Raw genomic sequence first — 16670 nt, forward strand, 5'->3', positions numbered from 1 at the left:
CCCCTTCCTCCAGGAAGCCTTCCCTGACTGTCCCTTGTCCCTGGCCTGCTTTAGCAGGCCTCTCGGGCTCCCCTGGCACCCTGCTGTTTATTAGACCGGCCTTCTCTGTGTCTGCAGAACAAGATGACTGACTCTCCAGACATGGGGGTCCCCAACTCATGGTTCTAGAAGGCTGCATTAAAGAGCTAAATCGTCCTGCATTGCAGGAGGGCCTCTCCACCTGCTCCCTCCCTGCTTCTGCCCTGGTCAGTCTAGATGGGGAACCTCATTCAGTTTGGGCCCCGCCAGAGGCACGGCCACACTGCAGGGCAGGAGGCCCAGAGGAGAAGCTAGAACAGTGATGGAAGTTGGGGGGCGGCTGTGGGATAGTTCGGGGAAGGCAGCTGGTCCTTGGTCCTTCCAGACGTACAAGCTGAGCTGGGAGAAGGAGGACCACCATGCTCTGGGAGGCCCCAGAGCTAGAAGGACAGGAGGGATTCAGCTAAGAAGTCTGTGACGGGTGGAGATACCCAGAGATGGACCAGGCTTCCACTGCTAGGGGTGCCAAGGCCCAGGCTGGACGGCCACTTGATAGTGAGGCTGGACCAGGGAGACCGCGTCAGATGGGGGCCTAGCCAACCCAGGCTTCCTTCCTCAAGCTGTGCTCTTGAAGCCATGCTGTTGTTCCTCTCGGCTGCTACCTTCCCAAAGCCCTGGCCCCGCACTCTCCACCCCGATTCTGTAAATAACTGTCTTTAACCCCCAGCTGTGACCCCTTAAGGGCACGGACTGTGTCAGCAACGGTGACAGCGGCCATCGCTAACTAGACTTCTGCCTACGGCCCAGCACACAGAGCTAAGTGGATAATAATAATAATACAGTAACAACAGCAACGAGAGCAACCCCGTATTAAGTCTGAGGCGGGCCCCATCCTTACAGCACCTCACTGGACCCACAGGCACTATTATTACCGTTTCAGTTTTCCACCTGAGGAAACAGAGAGATACACCAGCCTGCCCAAGGTCACACAGCGGGTCCATGGGGGAGCCCGGACACGAACCCGCTCTTGGCTCTGTGCCCACAGCACACTTCCTGTGTGGCCAAGACTGGAGGGCAGTGCTCCCCAACCCGGTTCACGGGGCACCTCAGTCATTAAAGGCTCTGAGAAGTCCCGTCTCAAAGGTACTGATTTAACCCCGTTCACACCGGCGGTCATGTTAACTGTGCAGGATTTGCATGTTCTTTGGAGCACGCTCTGGGCAGCACAGTCTGCTGTGTGCTGAGTGTCTGGTGTGTGCTCGGCGGTCAGGGGGTGGGCCTAGCACGTCTCTGCTCGGTGCCTAGCACACAGGAGGCACACGCATCAGCAAATGAGGGCCGAATGAGAGAGAGGATACTTGTGTAGATGACCAGAGCTGGGGCCACGGGAAGCCGCAGGTCCTGGGCAGACCCACTCTCTGTTCTGAGCCTCCCTCATCTCCGCCTCCCCAGCCCTGGACCCGATGCAGCCACCCACCCAGCCACGCCCAGCCTCATCCTTCCCCCTGGCGGCCAGGCAAGGCCCCACCATTCCTCCTGGGCAGGTCCAAGCCCTCTGCCCCCACCCGAGGGCCCCCGCCAGGCACGGGCATCTCTTCCCTTACCTTCCTGCTCTGTGGCTCTGGCCTTGACATTCCGATCACATCCCCTAGCCCTGCCTAGAATGCTAATTTTCCCAAGATGAAACCATCCGTGTTTAATTTTTGTAAGAGCCAGGCAGAAAGAAAAAACAAGACAAGGGACGCATCAGTGGTGGAAGTTGGGGCCCTCCTGGAGGCTGTGTTCAGAACTTCTCTGGACAGCTGGCCGTGAGAATGTGGGGTGCTACCCCCCACCCGCCGTGGTCACACAGCCCCTGAGGAGGGCCAGGAGGGGTCGCCGCGTGCAGCCCTATCGCTGTTCTGGGACCACCTTGTGTGTGAGTACTAAGCCGCTTCAGCCGTGCCCGACTCTTTGTGACCCTGTGGACTGTAGCCCGCCAGGCTCCTCTGTCCATGGGATTCTCCAGGCAAGAATACTGGCATGGGTTGCCATGCCCACCTACAGGAAATCTTCCCAACCCAGGGGTCAAACCTGTGTCTCTTTAATCTCCTGCATTGGCAGGTGGGTTCTTTACCACTAGCACCACTTGGGAAGTCCCAGGACCACCTTGCTGCCCCTAAAATAGGCCCAGCAGGGGGGTAACCAGTTTTCCAGTGGATGGGGGACAAGGCAGGGGCCAAGGTTGGCCTTCTGAACACACCAGGGCATGCTTCTGGCCTTGGCTTGGGAGGGTGGTTTTTTGGGACCTTCAAGAAGAAGCCCCCTTGGGCTTCCCTGGTGGTCCAGTGGTTGAGGATCTGCCTGCAGTGCAAGAGACACCGGTCCAATCACTGAGCCAGAAAGGTCCCAAATGCCGTGGGGCAGCTGAGCCCATGCACTACGGCTACTGAGCTGGCCCTCTGGAGCCCGAGAGGCGACAGCACTGAGCCCCTGCACCACAGCTACTGAAGCCCATGCGCCTAAAGCTTGTGCGCTGCGATGGGAGAAGCCACCACGAGGAGAAGCCCTCGTGCTGCAACCAGAGAGGAGCCCGGATGCAGCGATGAAGACCCAGCACAGCCAAATATAAAACAATGGATAAATACCAAAAAAAGAGGGAGCCCCTTAATTAAGAGTGGGCAGTCAGGTTATACCTCTCCCCTTGTTTGCCAATTGTCTGTTGTTTGCCAATTAGGCTTCTGCTCAGCTCCTGCCGGAAAAGGAGCCTAGGATCTCTCCCTGATCAGCTGGGGTCACACTGAGGGATAGAGTGAGGGCTGGCAGGCACGGGCCACCTGGGAATGCCCATAGCGGGCACAGGGAAGAGGGGCGAGGGAAGTGTCGCTGGACTAGAGGACCTTGGGTGAGTCCTTGACCTGCCAGGGCCTCAGCTGCCTCCTTGGGGCACTGGGATGTGACTGCAGGGCTAGGAGGGCACAGGAGATGCAAAATACGGGTTCGATCCCCGGATCGGGAACATCCCGTGGAGTAGGAATGGCAACCCACTCTAGTATTCTTGCCTGGAAAAGCCCATGGACAGAGGAGCCTGCTGGGCTACAGCCCACGGGCTTACAAAGTAGCTCGACACAACTCAGCAGCTGAGCACACACAGGAAGAACAGCCTGGAGTCAGAGGTCGGAGTTGTGTAGTGTCAACAGCTGTGTTTCTTGGGTCTCTGAGCATTTCCATATCTATGAGATGGAGTAACGAGGGAAGCACCCTCGTGGGTTGGCGGTGACGATCAAAGATGGTACCCTGAGGATGCCCTAAGGACCAGCCTGGCACTCCAGGCACACACAGAAGCCAGCGATTATTATTATCATAACCCCTGAGACAGGTGCTCTCACTAAGGCCCTTCCCTCAGCGTCCTGCGCTGACCAGACTGCCCGCCTGGGAGACCCACTCCCTTCCACAGCCCCGTCCAGTCAGAACAGCAGCTGCCCGCTGTGTCTGACTCCCCTCGCGCCCGCCTGGCCCCAGGACACGCGCTTGACTCAGTGCCACGCCCCCCACATCCCAGTTTCACGCCCCCGAGTCCCCGGAGGGAAGAATGAGATTGTCACGGCAGCAAACATGGCATAGCACAGAATGTGATGAAATCAGCGACGAGAATTATGAAATCCGGATCACAGCCCTGCTCCTTCTGCAGCAGAGTCAACCCTGGCAGAGGCTCTGCGGGCTGGGGACCCCCGGGCACTGTGAGTGGGTGGCCGCCCGTGGTTCCAGCTGCCCCGCCAGCCACTCATGCCCTCTCCCCAGAGGCCACTGACTGGCCATCCAGGACGCAGCGAGACACCACCTGCGATTTCTGCTCCGGAGCCCCCCGTCCACCGTGGATCACATTCTGGCCAGGACCACCGCTGGGCTCGTCCCATCCCCTGCCCTCTCCCATTCATGTCCCCCACCTAGATTTTTCCCGAGATCTCAGGCACGGGACCCGTCTGAGGCCCTGCTCCCCTGGGGTCCCACCTGAGACAAACCCCAAACCGCTCCTTGGAGAGACCCATTGCTGTCCCCTTGTCCCATTCTAGCCTTGTGATGCCTCTGCCCCAGAACGTGGGCCCGATCGGAGGTCAGGGACAAGCAGGGCCGGGTCAGCACCTTGGCTGCCTGCTCCCCTCTGCCCTCCTCCAGTGAGGCCCCTGCAGCCAGCGCCCACGCGCCTCCCTTCGGCCCCCTCCCTTATGTGTGGGGCCTCCCTCCCCAGCCCCCAGCCCCTCTGTCATAGCCACCTGTGAGTGCAGAGCTGGTACAAGGAGGGTGACTCCAGCCTAACGTGCTTTTTTGGCCACCTCCCCTCTGCTGCGGGGGCTGCATCGTAAATTATTATCGACCCACAGCCGGCCCGGGCTGGAGACGAGATGGGGAAATAAAGCACTGGGCTCGATAATGGTGCCCTGCTGCCTGAATTTACTTATTTGTGGCTTTCCTACCCACAAGGAAACGCAACGATAAATAACTGCAGACTATTAGGCTCCTGGTCGGGAAAAACACCCTTGGATCCATTTCTTGAGGACGGGCGAGGACTGGAGACCCGCAGGCCCATCCCACCCACCTGCTGGGTCTGATTTGATTTTCCCAGGCCCACTCGCCCGGGTAGAAGGCTTCTTCTCCAGCTTATAGATGAGGAAACTGAGGCTCAGAGATGTGAGATACCTCAGCCCAGGTCCAGGGTAACCCAGAGATCCTTTCTTTCTTTTTTCGGCTACGCTGGGTCTAGTTGCACCATGTGGGGCCTAGTTCCCTGACCAGGGATCGAACCCAGGCCCCCTGCATTGGGAGTGTGGAGTCTTAGCCACTGCACCACCAGGGAAGACCCCAGATCCTTTTTTTTCCTCGGATTTTCCCCATTTGGGCTTCCCTGGTGGCTCAGACAGTAAAGAATCTCTCTGCAATACAGAAGACCCAGGTTCGATCCCTGAGTCAGGAAGATCCCTGGAGAAGGGAATGGCAACCCACTCCAGTATTCTTGCCTGGAGAATTCCATGGACAGAGGAGCCCGGCAGGCTACAGTCCGTGGGGTCACAAAAAGTCAGACACAACTGAGCGACTTTTAGCACAAATCCTAGGCAGCCCTAGAGAGCCGGTCACCTACAGTGGTCTCACAGCAGAGTCAAGGCTGGGACCCTGCTCTTTCTGACCCAAGCTGTGGGTGCTCTTGACCTCCATAAAAGGTCTTCAGCATTGCCCGCCTGCCTCCTGCGGGACTCTGTGAGGCTGTGCACGCTCTCCCTCCGGGTTCCTCTGCAGCCTGCTCCGGTCTGGGAGGCTGTGGTCACCAGCAAGCTCCTCGGACCCTCATCGTGACGCTCTCCACTGTCGCAAGCCAGAGAGCCTCCCCTTCCTGTGTGGTCTCCCCAGCCCCGGTACAGCCTTATGAACACCCACTTCAGCACACCCTGAACCCCCGCCAAGTGATCACACAACGGCCACTTCCACTTCCCGAGGGCCTCCTGTGAGCCACGCACGTTCAGTCTTCCACTCTCTGCTGACTCGTTTCCTGTCCCTAACGATCCCGTGAGGACAAGACAGCTGACACCCAGAGCGGGTAGTGACTTTCCAGGGGCCACACGGCTGATAGGGGCCACCTGGCTCTGTGTAGATGGAAAACCCGAAACCCAGAGGACAGACTGGAAAGGGCGGTGCATGTTGGCGCCACAGGGACGAAGGCAGAGCCATCAGGGGCTGCCAGGCGGACACAGTACCCCTCACGGGCGTCCTGGCACATGTGGCATGGCACCAGGATGGACCCTGTGGGTGCCTGCGAAAGGGATGCTGTGGACGGGGTGGGTGGGTCGGGGGCTTGGAGGTGGAACACAGATCCTCACGGGGAGCGCAGCGCTGGGCTGTCTTATGTGCTCGGGCACAGCTGCCAGGTGCAGGGGAGAGTAGAGGCGAGCAGGGGAGTGCCCCGCCTTCTCTAATGGGGCTCACCTTCACAGCGCACCCTACAAGGAGCACGGTGGTGCCTCCCTCTCACAGGTGAGGAACCTGAGGCTCCCAGAGCCGCCTGTCCCAGGTCCCCCGGCTTCAGAGGGGACAGAGCTGAGGCTGGACCCGGCCTCCCTGCCCCCAAGTCCCCGCTGCCCCTCCCCAGCCCTGCCTGGCAGCTGAGGCCCCTTCATCTCCTGGTTACAGCTCCCCAGGGTGCCCACCTGGTCTCTCCCCAGGGGACGCAGTGGCTTTAATCGACTCACCTGGAGGAGTCTCCAGGTGGCTCAACTTTTTTTCTGCAAGCACGGTCTGAGTAACAGAGTCCCCAGGGCCCTGGGGTAGGAGCAGGAGACTCATGGGGGTCCAAGGGTCTATGGGAAGGGCCAGAGGAGGAGGCTGGGAGGGCAGATGGTGGCCGGGGAGCAGCGCCACTGTGGGAACCCGTGTGTCTAGCCATGCCGGAGTGGGTAACCTCAGGCAGGGTCCTCCCTGGGTCTCCAAACGGCTGAGGAGCCCTGGTCTCCCCTCCTGACACAACCCAGGCCTCTCCAGCCTCTCCCTCACCCCAGAAGCTGGGGGGTGCGGGGCTAAGCCATCACCCGCCCTTGCCCGCCAGGGAAGTGGTGGATGGACCCCGTGGTGCAGAGACGCTGGGCCAGGCACCCGCCTCCAGCCGTCCACATCTAGGCTGTGGGGCGTGAGGCCAGCAGGACGCTGGCTCCAGCTGTGCCCATTCCTTGGACCACGTCACCTCGGGGTATCCATGACAGTGCCTAGCAAGCAGCCTGGGACCTGAGTGCCAGTCTCCTAGCCCAGAGCTCCAACAGGGACGGTGAGGGTGAGGGATGCACCCAGCTTGACCTGGCCCCTTCTAGTGCCCAGAGAACACAGCCTGGATGGGCAGAGCCACAGCCCCCAGCCCCCTCCCTCGGCCTAGGTGCTCTTGATACCCAGGGCAAGGGGCTTGGGTTGCGGGGAGCTGGCCTGACCTACAGTCCAGGGGTGGTGTGGAGCGCAGGTGAAAGAGGAGGGGGTCTGGGTGGCGAGCCCGTGAAGGGGCTCCCCTGCCCTGTCCACCCCCACACGCCCTCCCCGGGCAGCAGCGGAAGCAGGGTGCCCGAGTTGCCTGCTCTCACAGCGGCCAGCAGCCAGCAGCCAGCTTGTCTCCCTCCTTAGGTTCCGGGGTCCTTCCAGAAGGCCCCAGTTCCAGGCACCGACGTGGGGCGGGGGCCCCAGGAGAGCAGGGGGACCGCTCGCCTGGGCTTCCTTCCGGGCCACACAGGTGTGTTTCTGCCAGACCCACAAATCCCCGGCCTCGGTCGACGTGGAGCCTTCATTCCAAATCCCTGGCCTCGCTCGACGGGGAGCCTCCATCCACGTCCGTGCGTCTGTGATCCACGTTTGGGTGTGGGTGAAATATAGCCCCGCGGTGTTTACTTCTGGGGATGTTAACTGTGTGCCTCTGCTGCCAGACGAAGGAGCGTCTGAGGGAGTAGATGAGGGGGCAGCCGCCCAGGAGGTGGCCGCCGTGTGGGGAAAGGCCAGCAGAGCGAGGCGGCCCGAGGGCCCAGGGGTCGTGAAGGGCGGGGAGCCAGGCATCCTGTGCGTATCAGAGCCCAGTGTGTTCTGGGGTTGTCAGCAGGAAGATGCTGGGGGCCAGGGAAGGGATATGTATGTAGAAAAGACTTCTCTGGTTTTCCTCTCGTACGGCTGCCCTGGAGGCGAGGGGACAGCATTGGCCCTGCTGGGTCAGGAAGGGCTGGCAGGCTCCCTCCTCCCACGGTTTCCTGGGCGGCTTGCAGGTGCCACAGGGTGGGGAGGAAAGGAGCGCAAAGTCAGAGTCCCGCTGACCTTGACCTCGGCTGTGCCAGCCACCGCCTGGGGGTCCATCCAGCGAGTCCCAGACCTCTCGGAGCTCTCACCTGTGCTGCGGGCATGGTGAGCCCCCCTCCTTCCTTCTCTCCCCGCTTTCTTCCCTGAACGTGAGCCGCCGTGTACAAGATGACGCCTCGAGCACAGCCCAAGTCAGCAGCGGGGAGAAGGCTGGCTTGGGGAGAACCTGAGGGAAGCCTCCTGGGGAGGAGGGTGGTCTGTCTGCACATCATCCTGAGGGCAGCTGGGTGCCCGGGAAGGGCAGAGAGGGGAGGGGCAGGTTGACACTGAGAGTAGGAAGCTGGTGGAGGGGAGGTCGGGGTGGCACAGGAATGATCTGTCCTGCAAGCTGGGGGCAGTGTGCACAGGTGAAATTCCCCTGAGCCGGCACTTCAGCGGGCATGCCTTACACCTCTATAAACAGCAAACATACAACTAAGCGAAGCTTCCCTTGGCCCTGCACAGGGGGCTTCGGGTAGGGGAACCGAGCTCCCCGCCCCAGTCCTAGGGCTCCCATCGCATCCCCAGGGGCAGCCCCCAGCACTCCAGAGGGAGGGGCCAGAGCAAGCAGGCCCTGGGGTCTTCCCAGGTTGCTCCTACAGCGGCCACCCCTGCTCCTCCCTGTTTGGGCGCAAGGCCACCCGTTGTCTGCTGGACGAAGGTGCCATGGGGACAGGAAGGGGCACCCAGCCCACCCCTCTGACAGCGCAGGTTGGCGGTGGCCCCCAGAGGAGCCCATCTCTGTTGCCCCCAGGGCATCATCTACATCCTTCCTTATTCCCCCTACGTCCTCCAGGGGATGCTATGACCTCCCCCGACACTGCACAGCTGAGCAAACTGAGGCTCAGAGAAGCTAGGAGACCCACCTCCTGTCCAGGAAGGAGCTGTGATCTGAACAGGACCCTTCTGACAGCAGGGTCACCCACAGCTCCACTGGGTCCCTGGCCCAGGCCTTCAGGGCCCCCAGCTGGTGACTCCAAGCTTCTGCCTGTGACAGCCAGGCAGGGCCCTCGGCCAACCCCAGCAGCCAGTGCCTAGCAGGACCTCCAGGCCTGTCCATGCACGACTGTCCCCTCTCCCCAGGGCAGGCCAGACCCTACTGCCCTGCAGCCACATGGAGCATCGGACAAAGCTATCCCTGTGCTGGCCCAGGCTGAGGCCTGTGGTGGACCTGGCTGGAGGCAGAGGATGGACTTGGAAGATTTATGAGCCGGGTTAAAATTTAATTTGGGTGGAAGATCCCGGCCAGCCAAGCCGGCTGCCCCAGACAAACGGCCTCGTCCCCGCCAGCTCCCGCCCGCCCACCCTGGGGTTGGGCCTGGCCCCCATGCCAGCCTCCCCCGCGCTCCTTCCCCGGAAGGCTGGCCGCCGCCTGCAGGGAAATCACAGCACCGAATTCGATTTGGGGCAGGAGCACTGGGTGCTGAGCCTTGTTTGCACTTCAGCTCGAAATTGAACAGGACAGACAGGGCTTTGGATGGGAACTGCCTCCTCCAGGGCCCCCGTTGGGGCAGGGGCCCCGCTGAGCCCACCAGCTGCCTCATCGGGGGACATGGCCCTGGGCACCTCACCTGTCACTCCATGTTCCACCCAGCTGCCCTCTGTCCCCAAGCCCTGTGTTCTGCCCAGCACCCCACTCCTCCCTGGGCCCTGACTGTCTGGGCCGGAACCCCAGGCTAGGCAATCTCATACAAGCTGCTGAGCCTCCGGGGATCTGTTTCCTTGTCTGCAAAATGGGACCTGTTGTTATTAGCTGATGTCATACCGTAACCACAGCCCTGCACGGAGCACCCCGTCTATCACAGGGCAGTGCCCAGGCTGCGAGTGGGGGATTTGCTGAGCCAAGGAGGGTCTTTGACTTCCCAGGAGTTTTGTGGTCTTGCTCCCCATGGGGGCCAGGGCGTCACCTTATTGGACCGACATGCCGACAGTGTAAGGGGCGATGCTGGGGTCCTCGTGGCATAGGGTGCGGAGGCCAAGGCTGCGCTCTGGCAGAAGGAGCATGTGGGCCCCGTGTACAGCTCCTCCAGGCTGATCCCCATCGCCATTCTCACCCCATTGCCATGCACTGGGACCCTCTTAGGTGCTTTCCCGAGTGGGCGCTGTCCACCCATTTTACAGATAAGGAAAGTGAGGCTCAGAGAGGTGAAGAAACCGCCGCCTGCAATTTCTCTACTGCCTCCCAGCTCCTGTCCAAGATGGGGGACAAAGGGAAGCTGGGCTGGCTCAGAGAAGGGGACCGAGACAATACCCTTCCCTGGAACTCTCTCTCTCTCACACACACACACACATACACACACACACACACACACACAGATGTGCCGCCACTGGCAGGAATCCAGGCCCAGAAATAGCCATGCCACCTTCCGAGCCCGAGTCATTGCTCTGCCTGGGACCAGGGAGGCCGACGGGTGGGAGAAGCTGCAGTAACCCAGGATTGCACAAGGCAAGTGAGCGTGCACACACCCTCCCACCCACACCTGCTCACATATGCACAAACTCACACATGCACATGGGGTGTGAGGGATGAGCTTCATATGCCATCGTCCCAGCCTCCCAAGGGACCAAGGAAGACTAGGCTTGAACCTTTCTTCTCCGGCTGGAACGAGACCCTTCGCATGGCCTCACAGCCGTGCCTGGGCGATGGGGGTCTGCCCTGAAGAGTGTGCAGACGCCAGCTCCTGGCCAATGCTGGACCTTCGCTGAGGCTGCCCACACCCTCACACACAGAACTGGGGCCAGGGTATTGAAGGCGGGGGGACACCGGGTCCCCTTGGGGGGGTCTCTTTTATCCTCCAGTTCCCCACCACCCACCGCCAGGGATCCGAGGTCCTTCTTTTAGAAGCCTGGGGATCTGAGGGCCAGGACTCGGCTTCCCCCAGCAGCATTGGCCAGTCCCACTCTCTGCTCCAGTCTGGCTGGAGGGCCCTGTGGCCTCTTGCTTGGGGACTCAGCTCTGTCCCTTGCAAGTGCTGGGCTAATCCTCCCAGTGCGCTCCCAGGGGTGGAGGGATTAAATATGTCAACATATTTGCATTCTAAGAGGAGCATCAGGGGCTTGGCTCTGAGAAGTGATCAGTGTGGTGAGGAGCCAGACTGCTGCTCCATAAACTCCCAAACCCTGCACGTGCATTCCCCACCCCCAGTGGGTGCTGCATGTCAGCCCCAACTTACCCTTGACCTTGGGAGACCCAGCCTTGAGGCTGGCACAGGAGTCACACACACACACATACACACACACACACACACACACACGCATGCACGCACACACACATGGGCCCGGAAATAGCCCTGTCCGTGCAGTCTCCCACTCCCAGCTCTGACCTGGTGTCACCATCCCCCCGCGGCCTCTCATTATTTCCCTACGTATTTATTTATTCCCATCTCGTCCCAAATGATTTGCAGCAGCTTACAGAAATACAACTTAATAATAATTGTTGCGAATCAAGAGGAGGGAGTGGGCTGGGAGGCCCTGGCTCTGCAGCAGGCAGGCTCTGTTCACATTCTGCTCTTTGTTAACTTAAGTTTGCTGTGGAATCACTTCACCTCCTGGGGCCTCTTTCCTCCCCATTGAAATGCGGATAGTAATGCCCACCCCCCGGGTTGGGGGGGATTGTTAAAGGGATGGAATGAGAAAACACCAGGGGAGGCTGAGCGAGCAGGTGCTTGGCACCCGGGAGGAGCACATTCATTCGTGGTCAGGAGAGGTGAAGGAGACAGAAGCGAGCACAGGACGGACGAGGGTGACAGCCGGAGCAAGCAGGGCGCGGCCAGTCTCTGGATTCTGGGGCCTCCTGGGTCCCACACTGTGGGAAAGCGGCCTGGGAGGGGGTCTCAACACTCTCGAAAGCTGAGGTCCAGGCGTTCCCCTCAGACTCCTCTCAGAGAGGAACCCCACCACCGCTCCACCGTCCCTTTTTGGGGGGCCTAGAGTCTGCAGCAGAGAGAGGTCTGGGGTTCCAGGCTGGCAGCCCCACCCCGACAACTAGTGCCTGCATGCAGAGGGTGGGGTCTTAAGCTCCTGGCCCCTGAACCCCCTTCAGCCTTGAGCTCTGACTCCCACGGCCTTGGTTCAGCCCCCAGACCAGCTCTTGGCCCCAGCTTGACCTTTAGTCCCTTGGCCCGACCCCAGTTGCCCCACCCTCCTGGTCATCACTGTCACCTCCTCCAGCGGGACTTCCCAGCCTGGCATGAGCATGGCCTGGCTTCTCCCAAGCCATCAGCTGCTCCAGGTCCCCCATCCTGTCTTCTCTGGCTTCCCCTAAATCTTACTCCTGGGCGCTCCGGGCCTGGCAGCAAGGAAGGGTTTGGGGAGCTGGGCACAGGCCTCCTGATCCACAGGCCAGCCAGGCTATTCTAGGGGCACAGAAGGCAGGCAGTGGTCCTCCCGACCCCACTCCCAGCCAGGATCCTAGAGCTCTCCTATGTTATAATCCTGTCCTAGGAGGCAGCTGCCTGAGCTGCAAATGGCCAGCTTGTGGACACAGCCGTGGGGACTGAATGGAAGGCCTACTAGAAACACCAGGCGGAAAGCAGCACTCAGGAGAGAGCCTGGGGCGTCCAGTGCAGAACCCCCCACCGCCGAACCCCCGGCTCCACCACCCAGCAGCCCCCGGACCCGTGGCCTTAGTCTTCCCCTCTGTGAGTTGAGAGAATAGACCCATCCTCTCTCTGGCTTCTTAGATGCTCTGGAAGGAGGCAGATGGGGAGGGGCACGTACCTGCCCAGCTCAGCTTAGGACTTCAAGGGCAGGGGTGCTGGGCAGCCCCCTGCTTGTAGGAGCAGGCTTCAGCCACCCCCTCACCTCCTGGGTTCAAGTGGAGAAGCCTTTTTGGGGCCGGAGCAATCACCAGACACAGTCCGCATCCTGAACGGTCCAGGCTCCATGACCATGGTGCTGTGATGCCCCCAAGCATGCCCGAGAAGCTGGGATAAACTTGAGATAAACTGGCTCACGGTAACTGATCTTAAAAGAATTACAAAGTGTAGGTAGGCCTTTCAGAGGAAGATGGCAGAGGGTCCCTTCATTAAACAGACTCCAATAATGTCAGCGTGGGGACTTCTGGAGAGTCCAGATCCCTGCTAAGTTCTCCCCTGAGGGCTGCGGGCTGCGGGCTGTGACCGCCGGCGATGACCACGCAGTGCTCTTCACTTCCCTATTCCGAAAGTCCTCCTGTCACTGTCACCCCAGGCCACACCAGGGCCCTGGGAGCTCTCCTAGCCGAAAAGCAACCCTAAGACCCGCCGGGACCCCCACACACACCCTCTCCTGCTTCCTATTTTACCGCTCTCGGTTCTGGTTGTCTTCGCAAGTCTGGGTCTGTGCAGTGGGCGCGTGGAGGGAGAAATTCTATAGGGAAAGGTGAAATGGGACCCAGGAAAAGGCCCTTTTCTGCCTCATAAACGTAACCCTCCCTTGTCAAGCACACAGTCTCCTATTCAGCCCTCACCACCTCCCTTTGACTTCGGTGCTTATTTGTGTCCCCATTTTACAGATGTCAAACCTGAAGCTTCTTTTTGGGGTGATGAAAGTCTTCTGGAATTAGATAGAAGCCATGGTTGCACAACTTTGTGAATACATGAAAAACCACTGAATCCTACACTTTAAAAGGCGAATTTTTATCTTATGTGAATTATACATATATTTTAGAGTTTGAACTTTATAAAGAAGCAAAAAAAAAAAAAAAGAAGAAAAACTTAGGTCCAGAGAGGGGAAAGAACTTGCTCAAGGTCTCAAAGGAACAAATAACACAGCTGAGGTTGGAACCCAGGTCATTTTAGCACTTCCCACAATGCATCCCTGCTTCCCTCATTTATGGTCAAAGACAAGCTTTAATCTTACTACTCCCTCACTCAAGAACTTTCACTGGCTCCCTACTGCTCCTTCCTTAGGCCCAAGAGCTCCTCCAGGCTTTCTGCTCCTCCTGCATGCATGCTCAGCCGTGTCTGACTCTCTGTGACCCTGTGGACTACAGCCTGCCAGGCTCCTCTGTCCATGGGATTTTACAGGCAAGAATCCTGGAGTGGGTTGCCATTTCCTTCTCCAGGGGATCTTCCCCACCCAGGGATCGACTCTTGCGTCTCCTGCGTTGACAGGCAGATTCTTTACCACCGAGCCACCTGAGAGGCCTGGCTGTACCTCCAGATGGAAGTGCCTTCTTCCCCCCCTCACCCCACCCCACGTTCTCTGCTCCCGAATCCACTGCCCGGTTCTGCCTGTGCCCAGCCCACCCACTCCACCTGTCCTTTTCCTCCAGGGATCTCGGCCCCTCTGGGCTTTGTTTCGGCCTGAAAGGGCCTCTGGGAGCCAACTCTGCCTGTCTGTCCAGCCCATCTCCCAGCCCAGGCCCCTCCATCTCTGTCCCAGCGTCACTGGACTGCTCTGTTCCATGGCAGCGGAAATTTCTCCCACTGCCCAGCTGTGGCACTGGCTGGTCCCTCCGCTTGGGACACTTCTCCTGCCTGACTCCCCACAGCTGCCCTGGCTGACTCGTGCTCATCCCCTAGGTCTTGGCTGACACCCACTGCCCCCTGCATGCGCCCTCATAGCTGCCCCTTCCGGCCTGTAAGCGCTGCCTCCAGATGTGTCTCTCCCTTTAACCACAACCTCGCCGAGGGCAGACCCAGAGGCACCCACAGCCCCAGCACTGGGGCACATACAGCTAAGATGGGAGAGCCCCCAGGACCCTAAAGCACTACGTGGGCAGCTGTTTGGGCGGGAGCAGAGCGAGGCCACTCCAGTATCTTTGCCTGGACCCGAGGAGCCTGGTGGGCTGAAGTCCATGAGGTCCCAGAAGTCGGGCACGACTGAGCGACTAACAGAGAAGGGAGAGGCCACGGGGCCTCCCCTGGACCCCCTCAGCCCCTACAAGCCCTTTCAGAAGTCACTGGATCCAACCACTTCTCTCGGGTCCACCTGTCCACCCTGCGCTCCCACCCTTCCCTAAGCATCACCTCTTCCCCGGGCAGGGTGGCCTCTCCTTGCCCCTGCACAGCGGCAGGGCCCTCCCCCCGCGCCCCCCACCCCAAACTGAATCCCATCATAGGTCTCCTTTTAGAACAAATCCAAGTTCTTTACCAGGGTCCACCAGGTCTCCGCCTCCCCACTCCCCACCCTCCGGCACACTGGCTTCCTCTAGGTCCTGGAACCGGTCCAAACCCTCCCCGCTCCAGGCTCCTGCTGTTCCCTCTGCGGGACTGCCTCCCACGTCGCCTCCTCCTCTTCTCCTCGGAGGGGCTCGCTCCCCGCTGCCACTCATCCTGTATTTACCCCTGGCCTGCCTCCCCGGCTCGGTACCTCCCTCCCTTCTCTCCTGGGTCCCCCTGCCCAGACCAGCTCCTCTCACTCAATAAATACTTGTAGGATGCTGGGGACAGGCTCTCCTGCGGTGCTGTGGGCCGCTAGCTAGGAGCTTCCACAGTCCCGTGGTTTCCCCTCCAGCAGGAGCCGCAGGAGCTGAGCGCGCCAGGCACATGGCCCCTGTGCCCCGGAGATGGGAGGGACCCCAGGGGGTACAGGGCCACGAGCTGCCCACCCAGACAGCCACCCCTCCTGGGCATCCCTCTGGGGCTGCCGAGGGAGCCCAGGGCAGAATAACCAGATTAGCCTAAACGGCTCCTCTTGTTTCTTGGTGTAATTGGATTGAGGCCATGTTTCGGCGCAGCTGCATTTAATATCCTAACTCCGAGGCTGCCTCCCGACCCCGAGAGCATCAGCGGTGGAGGGACAAGGAACCGGACTGGGTGGGGGCTTCTGCATAGAGAAGTCGCCGGGCAGGGGTCTCCCACCTCCCACCTGTGCAGATCTCCCTAGGGGTGGGGGCAGGGTCCTTCTGAGCAAGGGACACGGCCTGTTCTTCCAGTTTCTCTGGGCTGGGCATGGGGCTGGACCCCAGGGAGGAAGTGCAGGGTGGTGTCCTAAACATGCAAGATGTGGGGGCGGGGTGTATGCTCTGTTCTTATATGTGGACCAAGGGCAGGACTCTTAAAGGGGCAGGCTATTCACAGAGCCAAGGCCTGGGGTGTGGGGAGGGCCCCTGGGACCCTGACTGAGGCCAGAATGGTCTCTTGAAGCCCACCCATTGCCGTGGGAGGCCCTTGGCCCAAGTGTCCAGGTAGCAGCCTTTCTAGGCTTCTAGATGGCCAGAGACCCAGGCTGGCAGTGGGATCCTCTGTCAGAAATGTCAGCCCAATGCGAGGTGACCACATGGTGATGGGCAGTGACACCAGCTGGGTACCCCCGCCCATCAACCTGTACTTACATTTTAGGGCCTCCAGAGACCACAGGGCGTTTGCACGCTGTGTGTGCCCATTGGTGTGTCTGGGCTGAGCCTGCGTGCGTGCATGTTGAGGGCAAGGAGCCCCCACGGCCCCCCACCTTCCCATCTGCAGCCTGAAGCCCAGCCATGTCCCCACAAATGCCCATCAGCTCCTGGCTCCTGAGGTCGGTCAGGCTGATGGGTGTTTAAAAAGCCAAGAAAAGCTTAAAGACAAAATCAAGAAAGGGGCATGGCTGGAGGGGGAAGGGGCAGGGTGGCCTTGTCACAGGGTCCTTGATTCCCAGACACCCCTCCCCCAGGCACAGCCCCAGTCCCACCTGAGGCGGACCCTTCCGGCTTCCTGGTGGGGCACCTGTTGGGCAGGTGAGTCACTTGGCCTGGCGTGGTCAGTGCCTATCCAGCTGGCTCCTCCTGGAGGCTCAAGCTCAGCTCTGAAGATCTCAGGCGCAGAGCAGCTTCCCCTCCCAGCAGTGAGAAGGGGCTGAAACCCACTTGGGGCTGGGGAGTCACCCCAGGGTCGAGGGCACTGGCTGGGGTCTGTGGACCC

General features: G+C 60.2%; 1 protein-coding gene across 5 annotated transcripts in view; it reads left to right on the forward strand.

Moving 5' to 3' along the window:
* Window positions 1-16670, forward strand: part of MACROD1 (mono-ADP ribosylhydrolase 1) — a 154038-nt gene that overhangs the window by 63261 nt on the left and 74107 nt on the right. Inside the window, exon 4 of one of the 5 annotated variants that reach the window (XM_086384411.1) lies at window positions 13340-13454. The exons of the other annotated variants lie outside the window; for them this stretch is intronic. Coding sequence (XP_086240537.1) covers window positions 13340-13419 — 80 coding nt within the window. The 3' untranslated portion in view covers window positions 13420-13454. Of the gene's footprint in view, window positions 1-13339; window positions 13455-16670 lie in introns of those variants that run through there. 5 annotated transcript variants of the gene reach the window in all.

This window comes from Bos grunniens, chromosome 29 (genome assembly GCF_055505025.1).
Source record: "Bos grunniens cultivar Pamir isolate PY7600 chromosome 29, Bosgru_T2T1.0, whole genome shotgun sequence".
Classification (NCBI taxonomy): domain Eukaryota; kingdom Metazoa; phylum Chordata; class Mammalia; order Artiodactyla; family Bovidae; genus Bos; species Bos grunniens.